General features: G+C 45.6%; 1 protein-coding gene across 1 annotated transcript; it reads right to left on the reverse strand.

Annotated features, from left to right (window-relative positions):
* Positions 1 to 317: 317 nt before the first annotated feature.
* LOC118219229 (sodium- and chloride-dependent glycine transporter 2-like) lies at positions 318 to 27,382 on the reverse strand. Its single transcript, XM_035402230.1, has 31 exons — positions 27,263 to 27,382; positions 26,285 to 26,502; positions 25,372 to 25,506; positions 24,869 to 25,009; positions 24,280 to 24,358; positions 23,878 to 23,919; positions 22,158 to 22,293; positions 21,029 to 21,163; positions 19,333 to 19,436; positions 18,816 to 18,940; positions 18,265 to 18,377; positions 17,842 to 17,979; positions 17,446 to 17,548; positions 17,149 to 17,249; positions 16,352 to 16,486; positions 15,670 to 15,828; positions 11,820 to 12,001; positions 9,793 to 10,109; positions 7,944 to 8,075; positions 7,616 to 7,716; positions 6,777 to 6,886; positions 6,289 to 6,421; positions 5,656 to 5,790; positions 5,181 to 5,284; positions 4,904 to 5,028; positions 4,627 to 4,739; positions 3,819 to 3,950; positions 3,591 to 3,693; positions 3,073 to 3,173; positions 2,733 to 2,900; positions 318 to 1,512 (listed from the first exon to the last, which is right to left on the reverse strand). Exons 2-31 carry the CDS (start codon positions 26,475 to 26,477, stop codon positions 1,405 to 1,407), a joined length of 3,903 nt encoding a protein of 1,300 aa, XP_035258121.1. The 5' UTR covers positions 26,478 to 26,502; positions 27,263 to 27,382; the 3' UTR covers positions 318 to 1,404.
* Positions 27,383 to 27,756: the final 374 nt, after the last annotated feature.

Genomic DNA, 27,756 nt, shown 5'->3' on the forward strand with positions numbered 1-27,756 from the left:
ATCAAGATTAATGCATGCCTTTATATACACAAACAAACACACACAGGCGCATACACCCACAGAGACGCGCGCACACAAACACATGCACACGCACATACACACACACGCACACACAGTGTAATTCCATTCTCCTTGAAGCTTATTACCAAAATAGTTTACTGCTTCATTTAGACGTGCCAGTCTCCAGTCATGACATAGGTTTCCAACCAATAAAAAGGAAAACTGAGGCGATGCCTCATTTCAGAACACATTAGGTACATTTGCTGCATTTTTATTGAATTTCAGAAAGATCTCAATAGTATGTAATACGAGGCGTAATCACTTTTGATGATATCGCTTAATTATTATGGAATATACTGCTTAAAAATGTTTTTTCACAAAAGGTCTCCTGTTACCTTGGTTACAGGGATATATTCTGGCAATTTCATCATCTTATTAAAATTGAATAGTTTCATACATTTGAATTCACCAAAAAATATGTACAACTTTACAGAAACCAACACATCTAGATTTAAGAACCGGTTAAAATCATCACATGCCATGCGTACATCCACAATAAACCACAAGTTGTAAATGCCCTATATATATATATATATATATATATATATATATAATTCATTTAAAACATAAAGGTGAAATGGTCTTTTCATGATAAACCAAATATAAATTAATTTCTTAGAGTGTTTTGTAGGTAATTTACAGTAAAACAGAGGCCTTTACATCTAACATTTCCGCTTATCACCTGGGAGACGGAATGTACAACTGGTATGTGGTGAAAGATGAAAGGGTCAAAGGTAACCCAAGCTGCATTGTGGGTAACCTGGAGGCCCACACAGTAAAATGTACAGTGTTGAATCGAGTCTTATAGTGTACATATGGTTCTTATTGAACTCATATAAACACTGTTAGAGTTGAATTAACCCGGGGCATTTTACTGTGCCGGTCCAGAGGGGAACAAGCAAGAAAAGCTTGGAAAATAGAAATGTCTGTCTTTCAGTACCTGTTTAAGATTTGTATCTATCTCATGACAGTGAGGGGTTAAATGGTGAATTAAAACAGGAGGGAACAGATATACAGTTGCACAATCACTGGGAAACACTTGAGCAGAGCTGTCAATTTTATTAAGGCTAACTTCACAAAAAAAGATCAAGTTTTCCCTTCAGATTTATAGACTTAAATAATATATATAAAGAGCCTGATTCACAAGAGAGAATCTTCCATTCCGTCTACACTAGACACCCAGCCTTACCTTTCACAAATGTACTCATGGGTCCTGATCCACTTATGTGGTTCATATTTTATGAAAATGCTGTTTTTTTAAAAATATTTTCTCAGGCCAAGAACACAAGCTGCCACTTTCATGCTCATGTCTGCCTACAGTCCCCAGAATGCACTGCGCTCCAGTCAGACAGAATCGTCCATGGTGCTCTCAGTCAGTGAGGTCTTGTGCGTGACTTCATTTCGCTCCTGAGGTTCGAGGTCCTCTCGGGGTCGGGACATCTTGTGCCATCGCTGTTCGGGACAGGGAATCATAAATCCATTAGCTATGGTGCTTCATGAGTTAGTTTGCTTGTCCATCGTGTAATTCAAACGTTTAATAGACCACAGAGAGAGGGGATGCACAGTATTAACCTGTATGCAGGTCAGGTCTGGAGACTGCACTAATGAGTATTCTGAATGAAAGTCTGCTAGGATTACACCATCCATGCCTAACGGCATTTGCACAATTTCCATTTTCGAAAAAGGCTCAAGGACTGAGCAACTGAGATTACTGTACTGTGCCTGGGCAAAAAACTCATTTTGCACAGACAGCGTTTTCCCTTTTGGGTTATTACCCCTTACTCAAGGATATAAAGTGAACCGACTGCTATGTTTTCTTTTAAATATAAATATAAGAAAAAGATGGACAAAAGCATAAACAAATTTGCAACCATTGATAGTTCTTTGAAATATTCTTTTTTAAAGTGGAATATTAATATTAAGCTGAAATTATTTATTAATGTTTGGCAGTTCATATCTTCCATTTGTGTTTCATAGTATAAATGCATTTGATTTAATAATGTGTTGCCTTTTGTGTGCAATGTCTTACGCAAGCAATCTCCTCTGGAGCCAGCTACCAGCAAAAAGTAACCACTTGGCTTACTGCAGCACATCATATGATGTTGTCAGCAATGTTCGTCATGGGACATCATTCCTGATGTAAACCTGATAAGCAAATCAATGGTATGTAAATGACGCGAGTGGAAGGTGCTGAGAACAGACCAGGTCTGTGAATCGTAGACGCAGGAGATCGCGCGTTTTGTTGCGTCCTCGGATGACAGCCGAACCGAACCCACGCCCGAGAGGAGCCAATTGATGTAATTTTGGCCAGACAATAAGAGCGCATCGGCACAATTGATTTAATATCAGGACAAAAGGCCCGGAGCACATGGCTTGTCCTAAAAAACCAGCTCATAATAAATTGGGGCAGTCTAGCCCCCCATCATCAAGGACCTCTGTGTCTGTGGGCTGTCTGTTAATGTAGGCATCCGGATCAAAATCGGCGTGGCGCGGCCTAGCCTACATTAGCGCTACCGTACGCGGAGATGGAAGCCTGGCGGGCGGGTGTGGTGCAGCGGATAACCTTGTCATAAACCGCAGACAAGGACGACAGCCAATGACGTGTGGGGGGCCGGAGTGGACCCGCGGGGGGGTAGGGGGGAGGGGGGGGGTGGCAGCGCACGGTCACTCGCCTGTCGGACGCTCCCTTTGGTGGTGACGAGCATGTAGATGGCGTACCCCGGGATCAGCACCATGGAGGAGAGGGACATGAGCCAGCCGATGCCCTGGCCCCAGGTCGGGAAGACATACTTCCCCAGTGTGAGCGGAGTCATCTCAATGGCACTGAACGTGAACACCCCCTGGGTTTGGGAAACAGATGGGAGTGACCCAGTTACATCAATACATTGTGCTCCTGGAACAAACCACTGAAAGCCTCTGATGGGGGGGGGGGGGGGGGGGGGGGGGGGGGGGGGGGGGGGGGGGGGCTTGTTTTGACAGTGTGCTGTCTCAGGAGTTTGTGTTGAGTATTACCAGGCAGATGAGTGGAGTGAAATATATCCAGCACAGTTTCCACCAGATGCAGGGTCTGTAGCCAATCATCTCCTCAATATTCTTGTAGAACTTTTCTGCCCCTGGAAATGCAGGAAGAGCACATAAAAAAAATATAATAAATAGAGTCAGATACCACCTGAGATGCCACACAGCATTACCTGGCAGGACAAAGATGGCAAAAGGACTGCAGAAAAATACACCTGCTGCACTGCAGTGAAGAGGGGTCACATGATCATGTCAGCAGGTGCAGTGAATGGATCAGAAGGTCACATGATCCAAGATTCACCACAACGGCTCAACTTAGAGTTTAGGCCATGTACGAATCAATGGATTTGCCTACCATTGGGTATACGAGTGCCTTACTATATACTCAATAGTAGGCAAGTGCACTGATTCAGACACAGCCTTGCTTGCCCTTCCTGAGTTGGTGTTTTGGCACTTCCTCTTAAAACAAACTTGTTTGTCACTAAGGGAAGAACACGCCGTAAGGTACGTACCGTAAAGCCAGGATATGGATATGGTCTCAAAGAAGATGAGGAACAGAAGACACATCCCACTTGCAGAGTAATAGTCGAACAGCTTGAAGACGTACAGGCCACCCTGGAGATACGAGCAGACGCAAACATGAGGTGTTTCTGAACACAGCCAGGCTATATCTGGGTAAAACCTGAACTGCATGAACTTCTGAACTTGGTTTGGCAATGTAAATGTGTATGTGAGCTCACCTGGGTGATGTTGGATAATCCAACGAGGAAAGACAGTGCGCACACAATCAGGATGAAGAGCTTCTTCCTCTTCCTCAGCACCGTGGGGTACTCGTCCATCAGAGCGGTGATGAAGCCCTCTACTGTGCAGAACTACGGGACAGAGGAGCGTATGACATATCTGAGCCCTTCCCTAAATCCTGTCCTGTGATTGGTTACTGCCACTGGTCATGTGACTGGACTCCCAGCCCTGATTCTCATTTGATGAAAACCGAACCACAAGCATTTGGGGCTTTCGCAGTGCCATACATACAGTGCCCTCAGTAATGTCTGGGACAAAGTGTTTGGTGAAACCAAAATGTGTAAAATAATAATTAATAAAAAGCTGAGAACGTGCACTTTAACCACATGTGAATTGTTTGATAACAAATCTAAAATTATGAAGTACAGAGCCAAATCTAGAAATAAATATGCCTTTGTCCCAAACATTATGCACTGGCACTGCATCTGTGCCTGCTGAGGGAGAGCTCTGGTCTGTGCACAGCAGAGAGGGTTAAATGTTTTATTTGCAAGCTTTCATTTTTTGTTTGGCCCAAGCTACAGACCAAACAAGACTTTATGACACGTGTCACCCGATTCCGCTGTAGCTTCATTGTGGTTTTACCTTTTTATGTATATTACCTTTTACTTTTTATGCGGTTCTGCCTTTTCCATTAGGAAGAGCATTCGTGTGAATTATATCAGATCAAAGGAAAGCTAATGTGTGATCCGGCGGCAGGAATACTAAAACCAGGTGGAGGGTGCAGGGTAGCTGGGCGGAGCGCCTCACCTGGCTGTCCAGGCCCAGCATCAGCAGCATGGAGAAGAAGAGAATGGCCCAGAGAGAGGACATGGGCAGCTGGGTGACTGCCTGGGGGTAGGCCAGGAACGCCAAGCCAGGACCTTCAGCAACAACAACAACAACAACACAGCCAATGGACAAACCCCCTCTGTATCAGACACAGGGACCACAACGCAAAGACCACCTGGTGGGTTCCCATGACGTGCGCAGTAAGCTGGGCGGCAGGGAAACCCCCCCCACCCGCCCCCCCCCACTCTGCGCTGACCTGAGGCCGCCAGCTCCTGGATGGGCTTCTTGGTGATGTGCGACATGAAGCCCACGATGGAGAAGATGACGAAGCCGGCGAACATGCTGGTGAAGGAGTTGATGCAGCAGACGATGATGGAGTCCCTGTGCAGAGAAGGGGGGAGGGGTGAAGGATCTGCTCAGTGCTGCCCCCTGTCTGCCAAAGGCTGCCCAGGTGCCAGGAGATCTCCCGCCCCGCAGCATACCAACCCCCACCCCCCCACCTCCATCTCTGAGGCTCCGCCCCCCCTACTCACTTGTACACGTTGTTGTTGAAGCTGTTGTAGCTCCCCAGGGCGATCAGCGAGCCCAGCCCCAGGCCGTACGAGAAGAAGATCTGAGTGGCGGCGTCCAGCCACACCTGTGGGCAGGAGATGGACGAGCATGTGACCAGGTGAGTGATGACCCACATTTCCCCTTCCGAGGCCAGGAGCCAAGTGCAAGAGGCAAGGCGGCCATTTCACTGCCTTTGAGCAATGATATTCCAATATGCAGCTCCCGGGTGCTCTGTAAATAATGTTTAAACGACAGACTAGAGAATAAGTGAGAAATCAGTTTCTCAGTTGGTCTCTGTGGTTATTCCGGGCTTATTAAATAAATACAGAGTGAACTACTTCCATCTTGACTGATCGTGTTTGAAGAAAGCCTCCAAACCGATTATGTTATAATGGCAGAAGGGAGCCTTTATGAAGAAGTGGAGTCCCATGTGACACGACCGCTGTCTTCTCTCACCTCGGATTTGATGAGCTTGTTGAAGTCAGGCGTGATGTAGAAGAGGATCCCCTCTTTCGCCCCGGGGAGGGTGACCCCACGGAAAAACAGGATGAAGAGCATGAAGTAAGGGTACGTGGCCGAGAAGTACACCACCTACGGGGAGGGAGGAGTAATGACAGCCCAGGCGTCAGTTCAGAATCCCCCCCCATGACCCTCCAGCTAGATTTTTACTGCTGTCTTTAGGGATCTGTGGAAATGTGCTTTCCACTTTGGAGGGAAATGATGGTATTTAAACTGAATATGCTCATTTCATCTGGCTAACCCCAGGGGATATCATTTTCCATTATCCAAATATCATACTTTGAGCATATTCCCATTATGTTGGAAAGGAGAAAGAAGATAGCATTTTTAAATATCCTAAATTTAACACTACATTTCTCCGGTCATATTTCACACAATAATGATAATAATAAAATGATATTGCACCGCATACGATTATGAACGGTAGTAGAAGGGGCTGGGGGGCGACCTGTAGAAGAGGGGGCAGAGCCTGTAGCAGGATGGGGTGGGGGCCTGTAGAGGGAGGGGGTGGGGTCTGTAAATGGGAGGGCGGGGTCTGTAGAAGAGGGGGCGGAGCAAGAGAGCACTCACCTTGCCGGTCCACTCCACTCCCTTCCAGATGGAGAAGTAGACCAGGACCCAGGCCAGGGCCAGAGTGCCGGCCAGGGGCCAGCGCAGCTCCCCCGGCTCCTCCAGCCCGCTGGACATCTGGTGCATGTTCCTCCTGGAAACCAGACCCAGAGCCCGGGCTCACCATGCACTGTGTGTGCGTGCGTGCGTGCGTGCGTGCGTGCGTGTGTGTGCGTGTGTGTGCGTGTGTGTGCATGTGTGTGTGTGTGTGCATGTGTGTGCATGTGTGCGTGTGCGTGTGTGTGCATGTGCGTGTGTGTGTATATCTTGCACTTGAGGCACAGGGTACAGTGGTCATATGGGTGGTGATGTTTTTATCATAGGTGTACAGAGATTCACCCACACTGTCACTACACTGTTTGTAAATGCATTCTGACGGATTCTCATTCTCACACGTTCACGCAGAAATGCAGGAAGGGTTTGGGGAGGCGGCCCCTGGTGTCACTCACACCCAGAACTCGGTGACGGCGCTGGTCAGGTTGGTGGTGTCCGTCAGGCTGTAGTTGGAGAAGCAGCTGTCCGTGTTCCACGTGTGGCCACAGCTCTGCCAAGGGAGCTCCTTTGAGAAAGAAGGGTGGGGCCCCTGGGTCATTGCCAGCTACGTCATTTTTAAAGCCCCACCCCCCCCTTTTTTTAAATAAAGATTTTTGGCTCAACACCATGCCAGTTCACTCATGAATTAGGCAACATAAATAGAGAACCATTCACATGGGGACAGAAGAGCTGTTAGTTATGGACATATCAGGAACTTTAGCTGAAAAGTCAGATCACATAGTTTATTGGGGCGGATGAGCTATTTCAGTAGAGAAGCTGGCACGAGATGCTGAAATGGATGCGGCACAGCCCTGTCCTGCAGTTCCCAACGCAGGGCAGCCTGCCTGCTGGCCGTCGCTGCGGTGGGGAGAGGCTGCAACCTGCACAGCTTGCCAGGAGAACACGGAAAGGGGAGAAGAGGACACTTAACTCTTAGAAGAGCAGGTTTTTGGAATGTGGGTTTTTTTTTTTTTGTTCAAAATTCCAAGTCTAAGTGTTCTAGAACTCCACTGCTGTCAGTTGCCAGTAGTGATTGTGACATCAGCATTAGAATGTTCAGTGAAGAACACCTCAAAGGGTTAATCAGGTGAACAAAAGACTACGAGCACTGAAGAGCTGTGGCTGAGAGGGACAGTGGAGGGGGGGAGAGAGAGAGACACTCCCTGCATGAAAGGAGGCAGAATTGTGTCTTCATAATGAATTTCTTTTTTTTTTTTTTAATAGCTTTGATCAGGCGCCAGCTTTTAGAACTTGCCTTTCTGAATGAGTTGAAAAGGTAGTAAAGAGCCCAGGCAATAATAACTATATAGTAGACGTTCAGCCAGAAAGATAGCACAACCGCAGCCAAGCCAACGCCTGAGAGAGAGTGAGAGGGGGAGAGAGAGAGAGAAAGAGAGAGGGAGAGGGAGAGACAAAGACATTAAATCACATTCAAAACAACAACAGTTCATTTTACATGACTACATACAAATGATAGTAGAGTAGATCTTGTTATGTGTAAGACTGAGGATGACTGGAATCTGTACAATTGAAATAGAAGCACAAAATCATCATCACTGTTATAAGGTTGCTATGTTCTGTACCTTTCATCATAGGTATGAGTTTCCATACTCCCAGCCCCCCCACTGAGGTGTACTGGCCCAGGGCTGTTTCCAGCAGGAAGAGAGGTATCCCAGCAAACACCAGGGTCAGGAAGTATGGTATAAGAAAAGCACCTGTCGGAGCAAGGTGACACACTTAAAGAATGTACGCTTTCCACAACCAGGTGACATCATCGCCCAACCCCAACAACGCTTTCAAACAGCCCTGATGTGTATAACGGATATTTTAGGTATTTTGCGGTCAACATCATGGAAGTAAGTTTCATTAAAAACAATCAAAAAAAGAGAGGAACAGAAAGGAACAGATTTGGACACAAAGGAACCGAATGGCATGTAAAAGAACAGAATTGAACAGAAAGGAACAGAAAAGAACAGAATAGGACATAGAGAAATAAAATGTGTGATAAACTCTGACTGTTAAAACAAGCACAGCCTCGAGCTGTGAAACCCAGTTACATTTCCAATACTGGAAATAACAGGAAAATAATGTCATTCCCTTCCCAAATGATTTTATTGACCTTCGTGTAGCTGGCCCCTCAGTGGGCTAGCGTACGCTCAGTGGGTTAACGTACGTCCAGGGAGCGGAAACAGAGGCCGCTCTGTTCCCAGTAGCCTAGCGCCGCGCCTGCTACCGTATCGCATCGACCGCCAATAGAATCAGCGACGGAGGCTCTTTTGTTTTTTTTGTTGTTGCTGAAACAGCGCAGCATCGCGCAGCGTCATTGGCTACGTCACTGGCCTGATTTTGTGGACCACTAAAAAACAGTTACAGTGTGATGTGATGATGCAGTGTGTACAGACTCCGGGCTGTTTTGGCAGAAATGCCATTTTTCTTCTTCTTCATTTTTTGTCCTGTGTTTGCAGGCTGCCAACAGTAGGACACCAGGAGACACTTTAACATTTCTCTAATTGAGGAAGCCCTGTTTGCTCCACCGGATAAGGTCGGAATGACCAATGCATGGATTTTGATAAGGTGAAGAAGGCAACCTCATTTAACCTGTTAGACTGGCTTCCCCCAGGCTATACGGCTTTGCAGTGGATCAGCAGAGCATCAAACAATTTCAGTTTTTCTATGGTTGGTGCCTGCAAGCCGAATCAGGAAAAGCCCTACCCACAGAGGATCTGCTGCTATACCATATATCAGTGTGTCCCAGGCTTATATCAACACTCCATTAAGTTTTTAGTAACCTATAAATAAAGTTCAGGTCAGGGGGAGCATATTGAATTATGTATGCTATAAACTGCGCAGAGAGATGTTGGAAAACAACACCTACGATTCACAAGCGTTCATTATTAGCCCATTACCTGAAAGTCCCGAAATGTGCAAATGATGAGCAAGTGCTATTTTGGTTAAAATTTGTGTTTAGTAATTATAGCCCCGCAAATGCTAAATTATGCAGTGTAAATAAACATAGATAAAAGAGTCAATCTCCTCCTCCAGCCAATTAGCCAGTGTGTATTTTAAGCAGTGAGCTTTCAGCAGGTTTATAATGGTATTCCATTGACTGCCGTTTAATACTGAATGTATTAGTTAACAATGATAACATATATTCATAAACCTGTAATAATAATAATAATAATAATAATAATAATGATTAAGGGGCAATATAAAGCAGAAATAAGTAAAAAGAGTTGGTTCTCACAGGAAGACACAAACGTTCACAATTTCATGAACCTCTATTTACTATCACTCATTACAAATACAGTGTGTTTCATTTGTGTGACAATCCGTTCCATGTGTGTATTGTGATGATCAAACCTCACGTGTGCATGTTGTTACTAAGCTGCTCTGGGTTGTCGCCGGGGACAACGGCGCCGCCATGTTTCTTACCTCCTCCGTTCTTGCCGCACAGGTAGGGAAACCTCCAGACGTTGCCCAGCCCGATGGCGTACCCGACGCAGGAGAGCAGGAAGTCGAACTTGCCCTTCCAGGCGCCCCGGTCCGGCACTTCCTCTTTGGCGTTGGCAGAGGGGGCGTGGTCCAGGGCCTCGAAGGGAATGGCACGCCTCACCTCCGTGTGAGAGACTGGTTCCGCCGAGCCCAGCCCGGTCTTTCCCATGGTGCCCCGCTGGCCTGGGACAGTGTCGCCGCCGACCGCCCGCCGCGTCTGGCACCCCCACGCTCTAGTTCCCGCCCACACGGGCCGGCTGGCACGCGGCGCACGGGTCAAGGGAGGGGTGCAGACCGAAGAGGAGCACTTCACTGACAGGCCCAAAATTCCACTGACACAGTGTAAAAGGTCTATTGCTAAATCCTATTGGACTCATATGTACTCTGTTAGAGTTTAATTGACACTGTGTTACCATCTAAATTACAGCCTACACACCTCCGGCTTCACCAATGGCTAGATTCCCCAGTCAATTCTGGTGTTGTAAGGCCCCACAGGTATTATGCTGGGAAATTCAATTTCATTCGCAGAGAGGGACCGTCTGCAAGGTAAATTGCTTTCTCTACTAACAATGAAGTTTTTGTTTCTGTTGCAATTGACAACTTTTTGTATGCGATTGAGTTGACGGTTCAAAGGCCTCAAAGTTGACTTTCAAAGTGAGCTGCTGACGTCTTTGAACAGACTTCGCTGAATAATTTTCTGTATAACAAAGCACCACAGTTATAGAACGATCATCAATTCTGAAAACGTCTGTCTGTTCACTTACAATAGACTTTCCTGAGACGAGAGTCAAGGAACTCGATCAATTCTGTCTTAAATGGCATAAACATTAATTCCAGGTGGTAATACTTTTCTGACAAATGAACATGCTCTTCAGTGAATGGAAAACTAAACACATTTTTTTTCTGATACATATTTTAGTTCTAAACATCCCTGAAATGGTGAAATCTTTAAGCAATTATTGCTTGTAGATTATTGTTTTTCTTATTCTATCAATTTAAATCTCCGACTCAGTTATGGAAATAAAGTCTGAGCTCTTGCAGATTATTTGAGAGAAACAAGCTTTATCAGTCTATCTATCTATCTATCTATCTATCTATCTAAGAGCAGCAGACACATTAATCCTTAACGTTTTATATAAATTTTATAGATTAACTTTAGCATCATATTAATTTATGCAGTGGTATACTTACCGTAGAAATTAATTGGTAAAAAAGAAATATTTGTAGAAATTGAATTGTAGTGGCCAACCCAGAATTGAAAGCTCCCGTGTTTACTTTCTTTCTGAAGTCTAACTCAGCAGAAACCATCCCTGTTCCTGGAGATCTACTGTCCTGCAGGTTTTCACTCCAACCCCGACAAAGCACACCTTACACTCAACAGACAGAGATCTCGTTGAGCTGCTAATTAGTAGAGTCGGGTGTGCCAAATTAGGGTTGAAATGGAAACCGACAGGATGGTAGATCTCCAGGAACAGGGTTGGTTGCCACTGGTCTAACTGTATAGACGCAATGTCAGCTCATATCTTTACATCCTCTTTTTGCTTGTAATGGTTTCCCTTTTCATTTTTCCTATAATCCGAAGGCATAAAAGGCAGAACTCTTTCTGGCTGGCAGTGCGTCAGATAAAGCAAGTCCATACGAAAATAATATTGCCAAGACCGTTCTAACTGGTGCTAAAATATTCTGCCTCTCCGTTTCTGTAAAGAACTGACCCCATTACTAAACCCATGAACTTAATAAGCATCACCATCTTGTTATCAACACTAACCCAATCTTCCTCTGTCTAAATACAAGCTTCCTTTTTTGAAATACAGCAGTCTTTTTAAGGGTAATTTAGGATGGCAGGTTGGTGCCAAGTTTGTGATGCCTGCCAGCATTTCACCAAGACCCCTCTGACTCAGGACTTCTCTCGTTCAGGCTAAGCCCCTCAAGTTCAAAAGACAGAGGAAAAACAGCAGCATACGCACTCGGAGAAGCTTCCTACAGGCTTTGGAGATGTGGTGAGTGAGGTACTGTATCCTCCTTTTCCTGCAGCATGAAGAGAACGCACAATCCACTGGTGAACTGGGACAGTTAGCAGAGCAGGCTGCCATCCGGGTGGCTGGCGAAAGGACTTCTGACAAAGTCTCTGCCGGAAAAGTTTTTTTTGTTTTTTTTTTCCCAACAGTCAGCGGGCACGGTCCCTACCCATTTGTGTGTTTGTGTGTGTGTGTGTGTGTGTGTGTGTGCGTGGATCTGTGTGCCTGTGGGTGAGTCTGTGTGTGTGCGTGTGTGTATGTGTGTGTGTGCGTGTGTGTGTGTATGTGTGTGCTTGTGTGGGTGTGTGTGTATGTGTGTGAATATTGAACAAAAGTTAATGAGCTTCGAGTTGTTGTCTGCTCATTGCCGGATCTGTGTTCAGGCCCTGCGGCCAGGAATAGGCCGATCGATCCCTGGGTCTGAGGACAGGGTGGACAGGTCCGTTTAATGCCTGGAGCCTAACACCAGCATTGGGGATACACTGCATCGCCATGTTCACCACAGGGGGAAAGACGGAAAGAAAAGCACTTTGAAGAATATCCCTCTGTGTTGGTGCCACAGACGCTTGGTGCCAACACCCAGTTGGGGTACAATAAAAACATTCATTGATATTTCAGGGCTCTTGTGCCAGTTGCCACGGGATATCCCGATACAGAATGGCTTAATCCGTGGTTTTAAAGGCCTAGTTGTGGTTTTGTTTGAAAAAGCCTCTTCAGAAGACAAAAGGTCCAAGGCTTTAAGTGAGGAGAACGTTAGGTGGTGAACAATGGGAGCAGCGGCGATGAGAGAAACAGGAAGCATCACCTTTCTGCACAGGAAATGCCAAGTGTGGAGCACTTCAAAGCGATTATCTCCAGTGTTCAGATACTTAGCATCTCCGATATTAGCACTTAGCCTCATTCCCAGATGAAGGTTCAGAGGTCAACGCATTGATCTGTGAGCAGCTGCAACACGGCACATCTGTACACTGTGCATCTGTATTCTCTTTCATTTTCCCCATTGTTTTTACGTCATTTTACCGCCATTTTGACGGAAAGCAGTATGGCAGTTGTTTATGGTCCCCCCCTTTTTACACTGTAAGGGATAGAAATTAGAATTGTTCTCTTGCCCAGTGCCCACAGCTAGATTCTGCCGTCAATAACAGATGAAATGTGGTGTGCAATGCGTTTGTCCTTTCACAATCGTTATGTGGCAGCCTTTCCATTGAAAGTGTCAGAATTGCTTTTCGTCATCATGCTCACAGTGCTCAGCGATCGATGGGCTAATTAATGTTGAACAGTGAGCTCGGACCGTGGGCTCTGGAGTGAGAATGACACCTCGTTTTGTTCCTCGCAACAATTTTTATAAAAATAATCACTTCAACAACTAAGCATTCTTAGCACAATTTTCTTCTGCATCACAAATGTGGGAATAAAGTGTAATGTCACTGCAGATCACATTTCACTGTGCCCGCCCGCCATTTTGGAGTTTTGAAATGAGGCAGTTGTGAAATTCTGACAGTTGCTCTGTAAAGTCAAACAAACGTGGCCAAACTGGGAAGCCCTCACCTGCCCGAGTCTGCTCAATCACAGTGTCCCTCCTCTCCCTCCCTCTCTCAGGTACCCAGTCCATGACCTCAGGGTCTCTGGTCTCACCTATACAGGCGGGTGGGATCTGTATCTCATCGACTGAAATGTCATCAGGTATGCCAGTCTGCAGTGTTAGTTCTGCCTGTCTTAGTTTCCTGAGAGAAGCCTTTTCCCATTCAACACTGCCCTCCCCCCATTCTCCTGTGAGCTCACTGGGCCTTAGGAGGAAAATAAAAAGACCCCAAAATCACTTGAGACCCAAGCTGGGAGCAGTGCATCCCACACTCACCATGGCCATGGAATTCCAGGCCAGATTTGGTCACAAACTAACTCCCCTCTTCCCCACAACCTCCTTGTTTGAGTTTTGCTTTTTTTCTTTTGTCCAGGTTTATGTTTTCCAAATGGCAGTACATTGATAAGCAGACAAACCATGATTAAAAGGGGTTTTAAATAGCCAGGCAAATAGGAGGGGGAGTGACAGCAAGTCATGCTGCAGAGGCTAGCCAGAGGAGGACAGCAGAGGTGACTTCACGCATGCTGCTGTATTGAGGCCATTACGACAAGCTGATAAGCAGGTTCCCTCAGAATCCCCTGTGATTGGTCCAGGCACTTGTGCAGTACAGTACTAGAATGAACAGAGACACATGCTCTGGTTAAGCAAAATATTAGCGTATTCGTACTGGCATCCAAAAACATACAGTCCAAGGTCTACAGATGAAAATTAGCCTTCCCTGGCTAACTCTGCCACATTCACACTAAATGTCATTCATGTGCATTGACCTTGTCAAAATAAACAATTTAATTAATTAGATTTAATTAAAAAGCTGTCAGCTATGCAAAGGACTTCTCTCTCTCACTGCGCATTACTGCACTCTGCAATAAAAAAAAGAAAAACATTTACATTATGCAGAACACGCAGAGTGAAAATAAATTAGTGAAATTTTAGTTTTTTTTTTTTTTTTGTTGGTTTTTCAATACACTTGACAGGCTGGTAGAGATGCACACTGTAGATTTTTGCGTACCTTTAAAAAAGCGTCTCATCAGTGAACTCACTTCCTGGGACTACGTGCTGTACAGTGCTGCTTAGATGCAGGATACTGGCACTGTGAGATCCTATTGGCCAAATTTAATGTAAGTCAACGGGGCTCATATGTGTTCATTATCCATTCACATATCGATGCCCCACAGCATGCTGTCGTATCAGGCATCAAAGGGCTGTTCTGTGTGAAAATGAAACCTCGGACTAGCGTATGATTGGGCATTGGACCATCCTTGCAGCTGCCTGCTAATTGGTTCAATTCTTAGTTTGGCTAAGCAGAGAATTCTTCCTTTTTTTTTTTTACAGTTTACATTCTTTCAAGCCCCAAGAATGATTCAGTTATTTAATCATAAATTAGATCTGTTTGCTCATAGTTCTCTGTAAGTAATGAAGAAGTTATTTATTTCCATTTTTATCTGGCAGTACAAACATGGTGTTATAACATTGGTAATAAAACTACAAAATAAAATATAACTGTTACAAAATGTATATGTAGCCTTGTAGCTACCTTGGACCATTTCTCAGGGGAAATGTACAAACAGTTAATCATACAGCAATTTTATGGTTAAAGACTAGAATGTTGAGCTCAGTGACGTTTACACACAATTCATTATGTGCACACACTGAGATGCACAAACTACAATAAAAATAAATTTAAATGAAATCAATCAACACATTTACATGGAGGTGCATGATGAATGGATGATTCAACCAAAACCATTACCAGATTTCCACACATCAAATTGAATGGACTATATCTTAATGTAATTATAAGGCAACCCACTATCATATTGGCAATTTTATAAAAGTATGTACAGTTGGAATACTGTAATAAGTACCTTGTCTGGAGATATTGCTTTTCACAGAAACATCGGCAAACGCACCATTCACGCTATTTCTTTCTATCTGCAGGAAATGCAATATAAAAAGATCCTGTTTTTTATTTTTTTATTTTTTCTTAACCATGATCTGGACACAATTCAGCACTGATAGTCATCAGCACTAGGACCACTGCAGCAGTCTTCCTGTTTGCAAACCGATTGGTTCTGCCCGTTCTTGGGTTGGGTCACGTCTGACGTGTCTGTCTGCCTGTCTGTCTGTCTGTCTGTCCGTCAACGACGCCGACAGGGGAACGCGATCCGCCGCAGAAATCGACGGGTGGCTCGATGACGTCATCAGCCGGCGCCCTTACAAACGACTGGTGTGCTCCCCGACCAGCTTCTCCTCCTCGGCCCCTCTGCGAGAAGCCTTCTGTCCCTCGAAGATGACACGCCCGCACAAGGTCAGGCGGGGCTTCTGGGGCCACGCCTGTGGCAGGTCGCTGGAGGGCAAGGTGATGTCATGGGGACTCTGATCGACACGAAACGATAAGGGATGGTCAGTCAGTCTCACACGAAAAGTCAGTCTGGATAAAAGCATCTGCTGAATTGAAATTCAGGACACAGCACATCCACAAAAAGCAATCCACACAGACTGCACAAAGACATTAAGAGTGCACAGTCCACACTTAAACCAGAGACGTGCTACAAACATAAGCTGTTTATTCGTGCTTATAAACAGGGGGGGGGGGGATGCAGGCTATCCCACAATGGCTCATTTCCAAAGTGCGGGTTATTGGAGCATGGCATACCATTTACTCCCATTACTTCACTGCTCATGTTCATATCTAAATAAGAGGAATATTTACCCGTGACATTACCATTGGGAGATGACGTACCGTACAGATAAAGCATTAAGGACAGGGTTTCTGACCAATAACGACTGAGCTCCTGGTCTTTTTCTCCACAGAAGAGCGGGGGGGGGGGGCTACCCCAGAGACCCTGCTGTTCCCCTGCCCAAACGCCTCCGGGACCGGGAGGAGGCGCACACCCACCTTACAGAGGTGCACGAAGATGTAGGCAGGAATGCACATCATGGGCAGCAGCATCAGCAGGGAAGCCAGTCCGAGCTCCAGCCCAGGTAAAGTGCCCCTCCTCCAGTCATCCGTCAGGTTGTAAGACAAAGTGACCTGGCGGAAGGGGGGGGGGGGGTCAGAGGTCACAGGGACAGCTAACCCTTATCATGGACCGGGACTAGACCAGAACATGCTAGCAACACACATAGAATAAACTGACTGGAGTCCAACAGATAGAGCTGAAATGAACTGCGGGGGAAAATAAACATGGGTGGCTGGGGGAGGGCGCCGCCAGGGATTTGGGGCCCCATGAAACGATCTCACATTGGGCCCCCACCACCCCAGAAAATCTTATATATTTTTCTGTCAGTCATTAACTAACTTCCCCTCTCACACCGACACAGTCTTGCTGGAGGCTGGTACTGCAATCAAAGGAACAGAAAGCGCTTTGATTGGCATGAGGAAGAGGGTCACGCTAACTGGGCTAGCCACTTCACATTGAATTAAATGTATCGTGGAGTAAGGGCAAAGGTTACAGGACAGGGTTAAACTGCTTCCAGGTCAGACTCTGCTTGCTTATGGTTAGCATCGTTTCCCGTAGTTCAATCACAACTCGGCCCTCCAATCAATTCTGCCAATTGACCATAATTTGGAGAGAGTGCGAGAGAAAGAGAGAGAGAGAGAGATAGAGGGAGGTGGTGCCACTAAACCTTATTGCCACAGCAATATGAAGACATAAGATGAGACGAGAAACCATTTAGAGGGTGAACACTCACACAACAAATAACTGGAGTCACAAACAGCCAGCAGTACTTTATCACTGGAAACGGCTGGTATCCAATCATGTCCTGTATGTTGTCATAGAAACGGTCTGCACCTGAAAAATCCAAAGCAGTTCAGTTAACTTCCGTAAAGTTACACGTTCTGTATAACAGTGCAGCACACAAAGACCATCTCAAATGTTATTACAATATCAGTGCAGACATTGTGGCAAGTCTTCACCTGACGACGTGTCATATTATCTTTGATATCTTTTTCAATTATGCATATACAGGTTAATGAAAACTACTGACCATAAACCCATCCAATGACAAGGGTTTCAAAGCAGGCTATAAACAACAGGCTGGTCCCACTTGGACCATATTGGTCAATCAGCAAAAATATGTGAATTCCTCCCTGAGAATATCAGAAATGAGTGACAAACAGAAATAATTACAGGAACGCAGACTCAATATAATCTTATGTACGTAAACAGCATAGAGTTACTCATTTAAATATCCTTCACTTTGGTATTTGGGGTATAATATTAGTGTGGCAACACCTTAATATTGTGTTAAGCAAATAAACATTGCTGCATGATATTAAAATACAATACACATAAATACATACAACAGTTGTTGACTCTCCACCCCCCCCCCACCCCCCCCCCCCCCCCCCCCCCCCCCCCCCCCCCCCCCCCACCGCCGTACGTTGGTGACCAGCATTAGCCCCAGGAGGAAGCAGGAGACCGCGATGCCCAGGACCAGGAGCTCACGTCTTCCTGGTTTCCGCAGCACATGGGGGAACATGTCTGTGATAGCTGTACACAGACTCTCCACACACACAAACTGAGAGCACGCACACGCACCAGCGCGCGCGCACACACACACACACGCACGCACCAGCGCGCACACACACACACACACACACACGCATGCACACATACATCCATACATACATGCACACACACACACACACACACACGCACACACACGCACACACACACACACACACGCACACACACACACACACACACCATGAATGAGCACGCTTCATGAACACTGTGACTGAATGGTAAACTGAATTTACTCCACCGCTCAGGGAACACCCCGTGTGTGGTACATTTACCCTACCTGGCTATCCAGGCCCAGGAAGAGCACCATCAGAAAGAAGAGAACAGACCAAAACTGAGCTCCTGGCAACAGAGACAGAGCTCTGGGATAGGCGATGAAGGCCAAACCTGGACCTGCAAGGAAGAAGGAGAGGGAGCTCGACACTGCCACGCCCTCACACTCCAGCTCTGCGTGGATTACAACACCGCTCAAGGTCAGCAGTTCATAAAAAGGCTGTTCAAAAGAACACTAATGCATCCAGATAATCGGAAAATGTACACAAAAAGCCCTGTTAAGAAGTGCAGCTCAGAATATTGCTGCAATACTGTAGGGATTAGACAGTCGTTAATCAGTCTCCTCACTGATTGGGTTGATCTGCCCTCTAGTGGTCATCTCCTGTGATAACGGCAATATGTCTCGGATGTGTGAAGTACCTTCATAAAAGCCATTACAAAAACTCTCTTTCGAAGTTGATCAGTGCGGCGACAGCGACGTCGGACTGGTAATAGGAATATGAATTCATGCTGCATGTAATGGGCACAGGTAAATCTGCCCAAGCACATTCCGCTCACCCGAGGACACGATGGAAGCCACGTCCGTGCCAAGTTCATGAGCCATGAAGCCCAGTATGGAAAACACAGCGAAGCCAGCGAAGATACTGGTGGCACTGTTGAGAACGCAAAGCGCAATGCAGTCTCTGTGAAATAAAGCAGAGATTAATGATTAATGATTAATGATAAAGCCTTCTCAGGCTGAGATTAGCACCTGTGTGGGTGCAACAGCAGAAACCCTTTTTAAAAATATCAATGAAAAAAAAAAACAGAATAATATTTAAAAATAATAATCAACTAGGTGTCACTTTTTTTTCTGACCACATGAAATAACAACACGTAGGTACATGATAATAAAGTTACCTTTAAATTCTTTAAAATGTGTAACCAACTTGGTCAGATCAAGGGATCAAACCCATGAACACAGAGACTTGCACTGTGTAAAATACTGTGTTTTCATATGTTTGTCCACAGTTGACTCCATGCAGGACTTAGGCAAAGATGGCTGACAGTTAGGGGACAGACAGGGGCCACTGACCTGTAGCAGTCGTTGTTGTATTTGTTGTAGCTTCCCAGCGCAGTGAGGACCCCCTGGCACACGGCGTAGGAGAAAAAGACCTGTGTGCCTGCATCGCACCACACCTTAACAGAGAAAACACCCTTTCACAGCCTGTCACTCTCCTGAAAACACAGTCTTCATTAACCCCTTTGAAGAGTCTGCTTTTATTTGGAATGTTCTCACAACTATATGTTAGGGTTCTAGAACTACATTACTTTAAATTACCAGCAGTGATTGTTACATCAGCATTATAGAAGGTTCAGTTAAGAGCGTTCCAATCGCATATTTTGTGATCTTTCATCTTAAACAGTCAAACCAGAGTGAGAAGTTTCCATTCTGTTTCACCCCTGATACTACTTGTACTTGAACAATAAATGGATACATAAACTGTAACCAAGGTAAGATAGATTCATACCAATGTTAAATAAATATGAAATGCATTTAAGGTAAGACAATAGCAGTATTTACAAGCCAGGAAATTGGGCTATTTCTGAAACAAAGCAAGATCTCAAACTGTAACGCATTTCTCGTAAAATTGCCAATAATCTGCAGGAATGTTAATGATGTTGAAATATCAACACATTTCAAGTTTATGAGACACTCTCTTGCATCTCTTAACCAATCAAATTCCAGTGTGACAGGGCGACCAACGGCAGTACCAAGACAACACCATCTGGTTGCTATCAACAGGCCGGCCCATGCTGCTGCTGCAACCCTCCCCCTTCCCTGGATACCGCACTACATTGCGGTCCTGTGTGCAAAGCAGACACAAGCAGGCTTTCAGGCAAAACCACATATGCCTACGTTGCAGGTCCCCCTGTAAGAATGGTTTGTAAAGGAAAGGGGAGGGGAGGGGAGGGGAGGGGGTGGTGATTGTATCCAGAAATGTAATTGGATACCGTGCTGGACTGTAACCAATCACACTGCAGGAGTATGCTGATCCGTTTCTATAGCATGAGGCTTTGCAGCTTTGCAGACTTAAAGCGCAGCTGGGGTCATACACTGGAATGCAGCCTCATTGGTTCCACATACTGAATGCACAGACCTGCCTCTCTGTCCCCGCTCAAGTCCACCCCAAGCAAAGCACACATCGCCTCTCACAAAAATTACAGGCTGTTTTGATAGTCGGTCCTGTGCAGGACTTAATTCACCCTTACTCAGGATAAGTTCACCTCTTGTGAGGATGCACATGCTGTTACTACAGCCATAAAAAACTTTCTTTTCCGGCTTTTCAAACACACTGACTGCCACGGCTACGGAGGCGGGAGAGTGTGCTGTTCTCAGTGGGGGGGGGGGGGGGGGCAGGAATTTGCCCTTTGACCCCCAGAAGCCAGCAGGGAAAGAGAAAAGGAAATGAAATGGGGAGGTAAACGTTCACCCAGGGCTGTCGCTAGTGGAGTCAAACATGGTGACAATTCTAGGGGCCCACAGCTATAAAATAAAAAAAAATTTGTTTCATAAAAAAAAGGGGTTGCCCAGAGCACAATTCTTTCAGGGGGCCCAGAATTCCTAGCTACGCCCCCCGAGTTCACTCGCAGTGCACAAGCGAAAAAAAACGCAGCGTTGGGTGATGACCAGAGGGCGTGCGTCCTCTGTTTGACAGCCTCACAGTCCCACGCAGGAGACTGAGAAGCTTTCATCGCTGGTCCGAGTGACGCCCCCCCCCCAGGCTTACTCTGGGGCTGGAGATCTTGGAGATGTCGGGGTACAGGTAGTAGGACACCCCCTCCCAGGCCCCCGGCAGGGACACCCCGCGCACGAACAGGATGAAGAGCATGAGGTACGGGAACGTCGCGGTGAAGTAGACCACCTGAGAGAGAGAGAGAGAGAGAGAGGGGGGCGCCCATCCTCAACACCACAGATACGGGGTACGGGGGGTACAGGGGGGACAGGAGGGGCACGGACTGGCTCCCAGCTTTCCATCTGACCCCCCTAAAATCCAGAATAAACCAGCAGCCGCCCGCCCAGCTCGAAGGCTCTAATAAGGAGCTGGATAGCAAGACGGCCTGAGCACAAACAAAAGATAACCACGGGCCGTAGCCCAAGGCTACGCTCCACTTTATTAAACGAAGCTTTCGGGCGCACAAACATTCATCAGGGCACGCTAAACAAACAACAGACTGCTGGGATAACTGGCTTTCCGTCCCCTTCCGTTCCATCGGCTGTGAGCAACAGACCCTTCCCTTAATAAAGTGGAACACAGCTTTTGTCAACAGTGTGCGGATATGTTCTCTTTGCATGTGACCTCTGCAAAAACTTCCACCACCACCCCCCCCAAAAAAAGGCCACATCAGAGATGCTCATTTCAATTCAAATCATTTCAGTTCGCTCAGGTCCTTTTACAGGCATTTGCAGAAGGTTATATTTATCAATACTGCACACAGCCGTGTAATTGACAAGTTATAAACAGAAACTGTGTGAAAAACTACAACCGCACTGTTTAACCTGGGGTAACACCAGACTGAAATTGCTAATCTATTATAATGGAGAATTAGCACCCACTTGACTGCAACTTAAGTTTACACTGTTGCTATATAAGGCATATTAATTTTTTTCTTAAACTGAGAAAGAATTGGATTAGATCCTATCCTATCCATCTCTGCCATTCATGTCTATTCAGCCTATTCCTTCAAAGGAACCGTGCAGTTTCTGCACCCCTGCAGCCTGCAGTCATCCGGAACACAGTCAGGAACAGGTCACCGCGGGAACATAAATCCCACTCCCTTTGTAGCTGACCCTGTTAGCGGGGCCAGCTTTGGTGAAATGTCCAGATGCTAAAATGGCCGCCCCCCCTCCGTTCTCACCTTCCCGGTGGATTTGACCCCCTTCCAGATGCAGAAGTAGCAGATGACCCAGGCCAGCAGCAGGCAGAGGGCCAGGTCCCAGCGCACAGGACCCAGGGGCTCATGCAGACTGGCTGTCTTCCCCAACACGTGGATACTGGAGAACACACACGTACGTATGCACACAGGTACATACATATGCACACAGGTACACACACATATGCACACACACAGGTACATACATATGCACACAGGTACACACACATATGCACACACACATATATACATATGCACACAGGTACATACACATATACATAAGCACACAGGTACACATACACATGTACACACGCACACACACACACACACACACACACGTTTGAAATGCACAGCAGACACAGGCACACAAAAACACACAGGTCCTGAGTTTACTGAGTTTACTGCCATATCCTATCTGCAGCTACTTGTAAAGATTTCCAAGTCAGCTAGTCAGTCTGGCTGGGACCAAGGCTTTGTGCTACTGAGGTGTCTTTTGGGATGTCCGTGACTTCAGTCGTGAGCTATTCTATTCAGGCTGTCTCATAAATGGGCGCATTGTGCTGCCCCTGTCCCACGGGATAGCCTAGCCGCGCTTTGAAAGACAGGCCCCGCCCCCGCAGCCTTTCAGCGGTTAAGGAGCAGTGGATCTGAAGCTGAGGAATTACGGCCCCTTTCTGTTGGGGAAAACAAAGCGCGCGCAATCTCGCCGTCGGTTTGTTTGCTTAGCTCCTGGCAAATGAACGGAGAAATGGAATGGATTAGGGAGGAAAAGAAAATAAGAGAAAAGAAAATTCGCTCCGTCTTCCTTCTGGGTGGCTGCGCAGACTCTGCTGGCTTACATCCTCCCAGGTGCTACAGTAAACCCCCCTCAGTCATAAAGCCATGGTCCAAACCCAACCACTCACCTCCCTCCCTCACTCACTCACTCACTCTATGAGTCATAATGCTGTAGAACCTGACAGACCCCACTGACCAATGGGGAAGGATATGGACACATTTACATTTGCATTTCACCATTTAGCCAGACATCTTCATCTAGAGCTTAAAAAAACTTTAGAGAATAACCAGTGTCAGTGGAGAGGTGTCGTAACCAATAGTAACCAATAGATAAACCTACCACGCAAAGTTTGTAGCAGGTGCAAGACTCAGATTGAAAATGCAGTGCTCTATGCAGAAAATGCAGCTAAGGGCACTGTGATAGATGTAGCGTGGCTAAGGCTAGTATTTCCATAGTAAATTCTTTATCCTGACATCTGTCTCCCCTGCATTTCTCATGGTTCCGGCCAGCCCATAATGCACTGCGAATCCGTCATTCAACTTGGTGAATTGTCTCATTCGACGTGACAGAAGAACACAGGAAGTAACTGGATTCCCATTTCAACATTGACATTCATTCATATGTGAATGCTTTAAGGCTTGTTAACCTGCATGAAACAGATTTGTTTTGTTCAGCACTGCAAAGGACAGTCCATGGTATAGAATAGTGCAGTATCGCTAGGATAGGAGCTGTATAAAGATCAATATAAAGCTCATGCAACCGTGCAATGAGCTTTTTATTGATCAAGCCTTATCCTGCCACCTAATCCAGTCAACTGCAAGTGAGACTTGAGAGAAAACAACAGACACCGACAACAAGGGCTGTCGCACACCAAGCTCAGCTGTGCACACGGAGAAGCACCCACCACCTGCTGCATGTGCAACTTACTTCCAAAACTCCTCCTCGGGCGTCACCATGTCTACGTCAGGTCTGTGGAGAGAGGATTCTGGGAGTTTACATCCACATTCACATCTCTATTTGTAGCACATCTATTATTTTTCACATTAATGGCTCAAATCGCCACAATATTTTTAAGCTGGTCAGAGTATGTTACACTAACATCAGCAAGCTCACAATGTATTCCAATAATATAGGCATCGTAATATTGTTTAATGCGCAAATTCAAGCTATTGTATGAAAAAAATGTAAGATGTATTTATCTTTCTTCTTCAGACAAGTCTTCCCCTACCTTTTCTTACACATTACCCCAATACATACATACATTCTGTTCTGCAACCCCAAAAAATGAACTGACAAAGCATTAATCAGAAATATTTAGCTTGGTACAACCTTTCATACTCATAATCGTTCATAGTGATGTTGAACAGGGCGGACTCATGTCCCATGATGCTCCTGTTCTGGCAGTGTGCTGCGGAGAGAAGCTTGGGGTAAAAGCAGGCCTAAAAGCTCATTTTAGCACACCTCTGAAGGTACTCTAAACCAGCACAGCATCCTGCATCCTGACAGGTGTTATTTCATGGTCCAGCTGACATACAGTATCTTCTTCGGCTGGGACGATCAAACATTTCAGGTTAAAAAAAAAGGCAGTTTACAAAGCCCAGGCCCACATTAAATTAATTCACAATGTGGTTTGTTCCTTGACTTCAGTGAGGGCGCCATCATTCACCGAAAATTCAACGGTTACGCAAACTGATGGGAAACTTTGTTTGAGACATTTAAATTTGTGTTGGGCTTAAACTGCACCTGGGCATAAGACCCTAGTTATGCCCAGGTGCAGCTTCAAGTACTAAGTGTGGGGAAATTAAGCTGTAATGTGAGTTTGGTCTAAAGCATTATAAACATCGCTCCTGTTCACCTCTCGGCTTCACTAGAGTAAAAACGTCCTAAAGCCGGTTGGGGGGCACACGTTTCACTGTACCTGTGTTCCAACTGTTGGTGCAAGCTGACCAGGGGAGCGGGTTTTTAAAAGAATTAAAGAGGTAAAAAATGGCCCAGGCCAACACCACGATGTAGTAGATGTTGAGGTAGAGGACAATGACCTGTGATGCGATTCCTATTCCTGCTCAGCAAAAAGGGAACAAAAAGGGAAATATCAGCACAATAAAACTGCTAAAATCCACCCGGAGCTGCAAGACACGTTATATAAATTTCACCTTACAGCTGCCAATTAACATGCACAAAACTGCGGATAAATGAATAAAAACAGGCCAAGTAAACGGCCCTTTATGTGCAATGCACGCTAACTGCTTCTACAAACCACTCTATGCATCAGCATGGTTTTGTGTTTATGGAGGAATATGCAGCACAATGACGGGGGGGGGGGGGGGGGGGGGGGGGGGGGGGGGGGGGGGGGTGCACGGGACAGGCCAATGGAGGAGGAACATTTAGGCGCTACGAAGTGACAGACAGGAGCTGTTTTACCCTCAAACATGGGGCATATTTTCCTCCAGGCAGTGACCCCGCCCTCGCTGGTGTACTGGCCCAGGGATGTCTCCAGGAAGAAGACGGGGATCCCGCAGAAGAAGAGGAACACAAAGTAGGGGATGAAGAACACACCTGCGGGACAGCACACAGGCACCGCGGTTACCCCTCCCCAAAATCTCACACAAAGGGGGGGGATGAAGTTAGATTAGAGACAGGAAGACACACACCCAATCACTTCACTTAAGAAGTGAATGAGAAGCCTGATACCGCCCATGCAGTACTTTGCCCAAGCCTGCGAACAGCCTGTGGACACTTCAGCAGCGAAGACCTATTCAATAAAAGCCCGCTTCACGGAACAGCGACACAAAGAGTTAACTATGCAGTACAACGCACCCAGAATAAACCGGATATATTTTGAGGATAAACGCTTACTTGGCAGGTACTGACATGGAGTCAGTGGATCAAATGAGAATGAACTGATCTGAACCCTTTTCAAAAGCTCAGTACAGTAAGGCGGCTGTACTGGAAATATTACTCTTTGTGTAAACGTTCTGCTCTTTACTTCCAGATGAGGACACGTGATACGCAAAAAGAGCCTGAATCTTACATATCATCCATTAACAGTGTAACGGAAAGATACCTGGAGTTAACCACATTACTGCACAGAATACAATCAGTGCGCCACTCGCAACGCCTGGCTCCATTACCTCTGCACTTTACTGCAACCTCTACCCAGACAGGAGTGAAGATAGAAATAGTATCTGACAGCATACCTTTCTCAACCACAAGTCTCTAAGTGAAACAGAACTTAAACATAATTTTTAGACACATTTATTCAGATGAAGTGTCTTTTTCCGAGACAGTATTTATGTGAGGAGACATCTGTCCCCCTCAACTCCTTCCCACTCACCTCCTCCGTTCTTATAGCATAAATAGGGGAAGCGCCATACGTTGCCCAGGCCGATGATCTCTCCGGCCATGGACAGAACAAATTCGGTTTTGTTGGCCCACTGCCCCCTCTCCTGGACCCTGTCGGCGGTCCCCGGAGCAGCCTCCACATTCCCGGGGTCGCTGGGAGGGGCTTCCTCGGGACCGTCACCCATAGTAGGATTCGAAGACTCGAGGAAACTGGAGTATACAGAATTTAGGCATTTTTAAACCGGATAACTACACATATGCAATCCTACCACTGCTGTCACTAACACAATAATGCTTATTATTATTACTTTCATGGTAATAATCAATGATATTATTGATGACAAGAAAGATAATGAGAACAAGAAACACTGTGTATTTACATGAAATGGAGTACTTATGATCCCAAGAACGAAGAATAATTTGCGTGGATTCCAAGCAAACGAATAATGCAAGCAACCAAAAATTTAACGACCGCACAAAGTTTACGCAGTTTGTGTTTGCATTTAGGTTTTATTGTGTCGCTTTATAGTACTGTGTGGATATTCTCAACCAATATCACGCGCTTTTTGTTGTTATTCATGAATAAATTACATTTTTAAATATAATAGAAATTCAGACAAGGTTACTTTGCGCAATGCTACTCCATAAGGTTTGCTGCCAATTTTAAGTGGGCTGGGCGAAACTCTGCATAAGCAGCAAGCACACGCATGTAAGCGTTCTTCTTTTTCGTCTCAGTGAGACTTTGTATAATCCTCGCTATAAATCACATTTTTAAGTAGGGCTCTGAAAAACAGCAGCACGCGCAACTATTGCTGAAAACAGTTGTGGAATTGCATCAAGAATTAATGTTGTTTCTGCCATTGCGGCCGGGGTGCCTGTTTTTTTTTTTTTTTTTTTATCTAGTAAACATGCTTTAAGATTTACGCACAAATACGAGGAAAGTAAACGCAAATTAGTAAACAGTACTCACTTGTGAAAATGGCGGAATCGTTTTTAGTTTTTACGCACGGTAAAAGACCGTTAAGGTTTCCAGCCTGCTGGGTTTGCTGAGAGGGAGGGCTCAGTGAAGAAGATTGTGAAGGGAAGCATGCATGTGTCTGTGTTTAAGAAGGAAAGCCATCCTGGGACATCCGGTGAAATTCCTCGAACTAATCTTGCTTTGGTTCAAATTACCTATTGAATTCATCGGCTTGATTGATATGACTTAAAACACTCCACTGAAATGAAACTTACGTAAGAACATAAAATTCAAACATAAAAATATATACGACTGTGTAAGAATGCAGGAATTAGAAGCAATTATATTTAGGAAATGTTACAAGAAATGTATTTTGTGTTGTATGCATTATAGTAATATATTCAGAATTCAAAATGCAGCAAGAAGCAAATAATATGGTAGCATAAAAATTATGAGCCCCACCTTAGAGAAAAGTATTTACAGAGAAGATAGTTTTTCGTTAAACT

This window comes from Anguilla anguilla, chromosome 19, assembly GCF_013347855.1.
Source record: "Anguilla anguilla isolate fAngAng1 chromosome 19, fAngAng1.pri, whole genome shotgun sequence".
Taxonomy (NCBI): domain Eukaryota; kingdom Metazoa; phylum Chordata; class Actinopteri; order Anguilliformes; family Anguillidae; genus Anguilla; species Anguilla anguilla.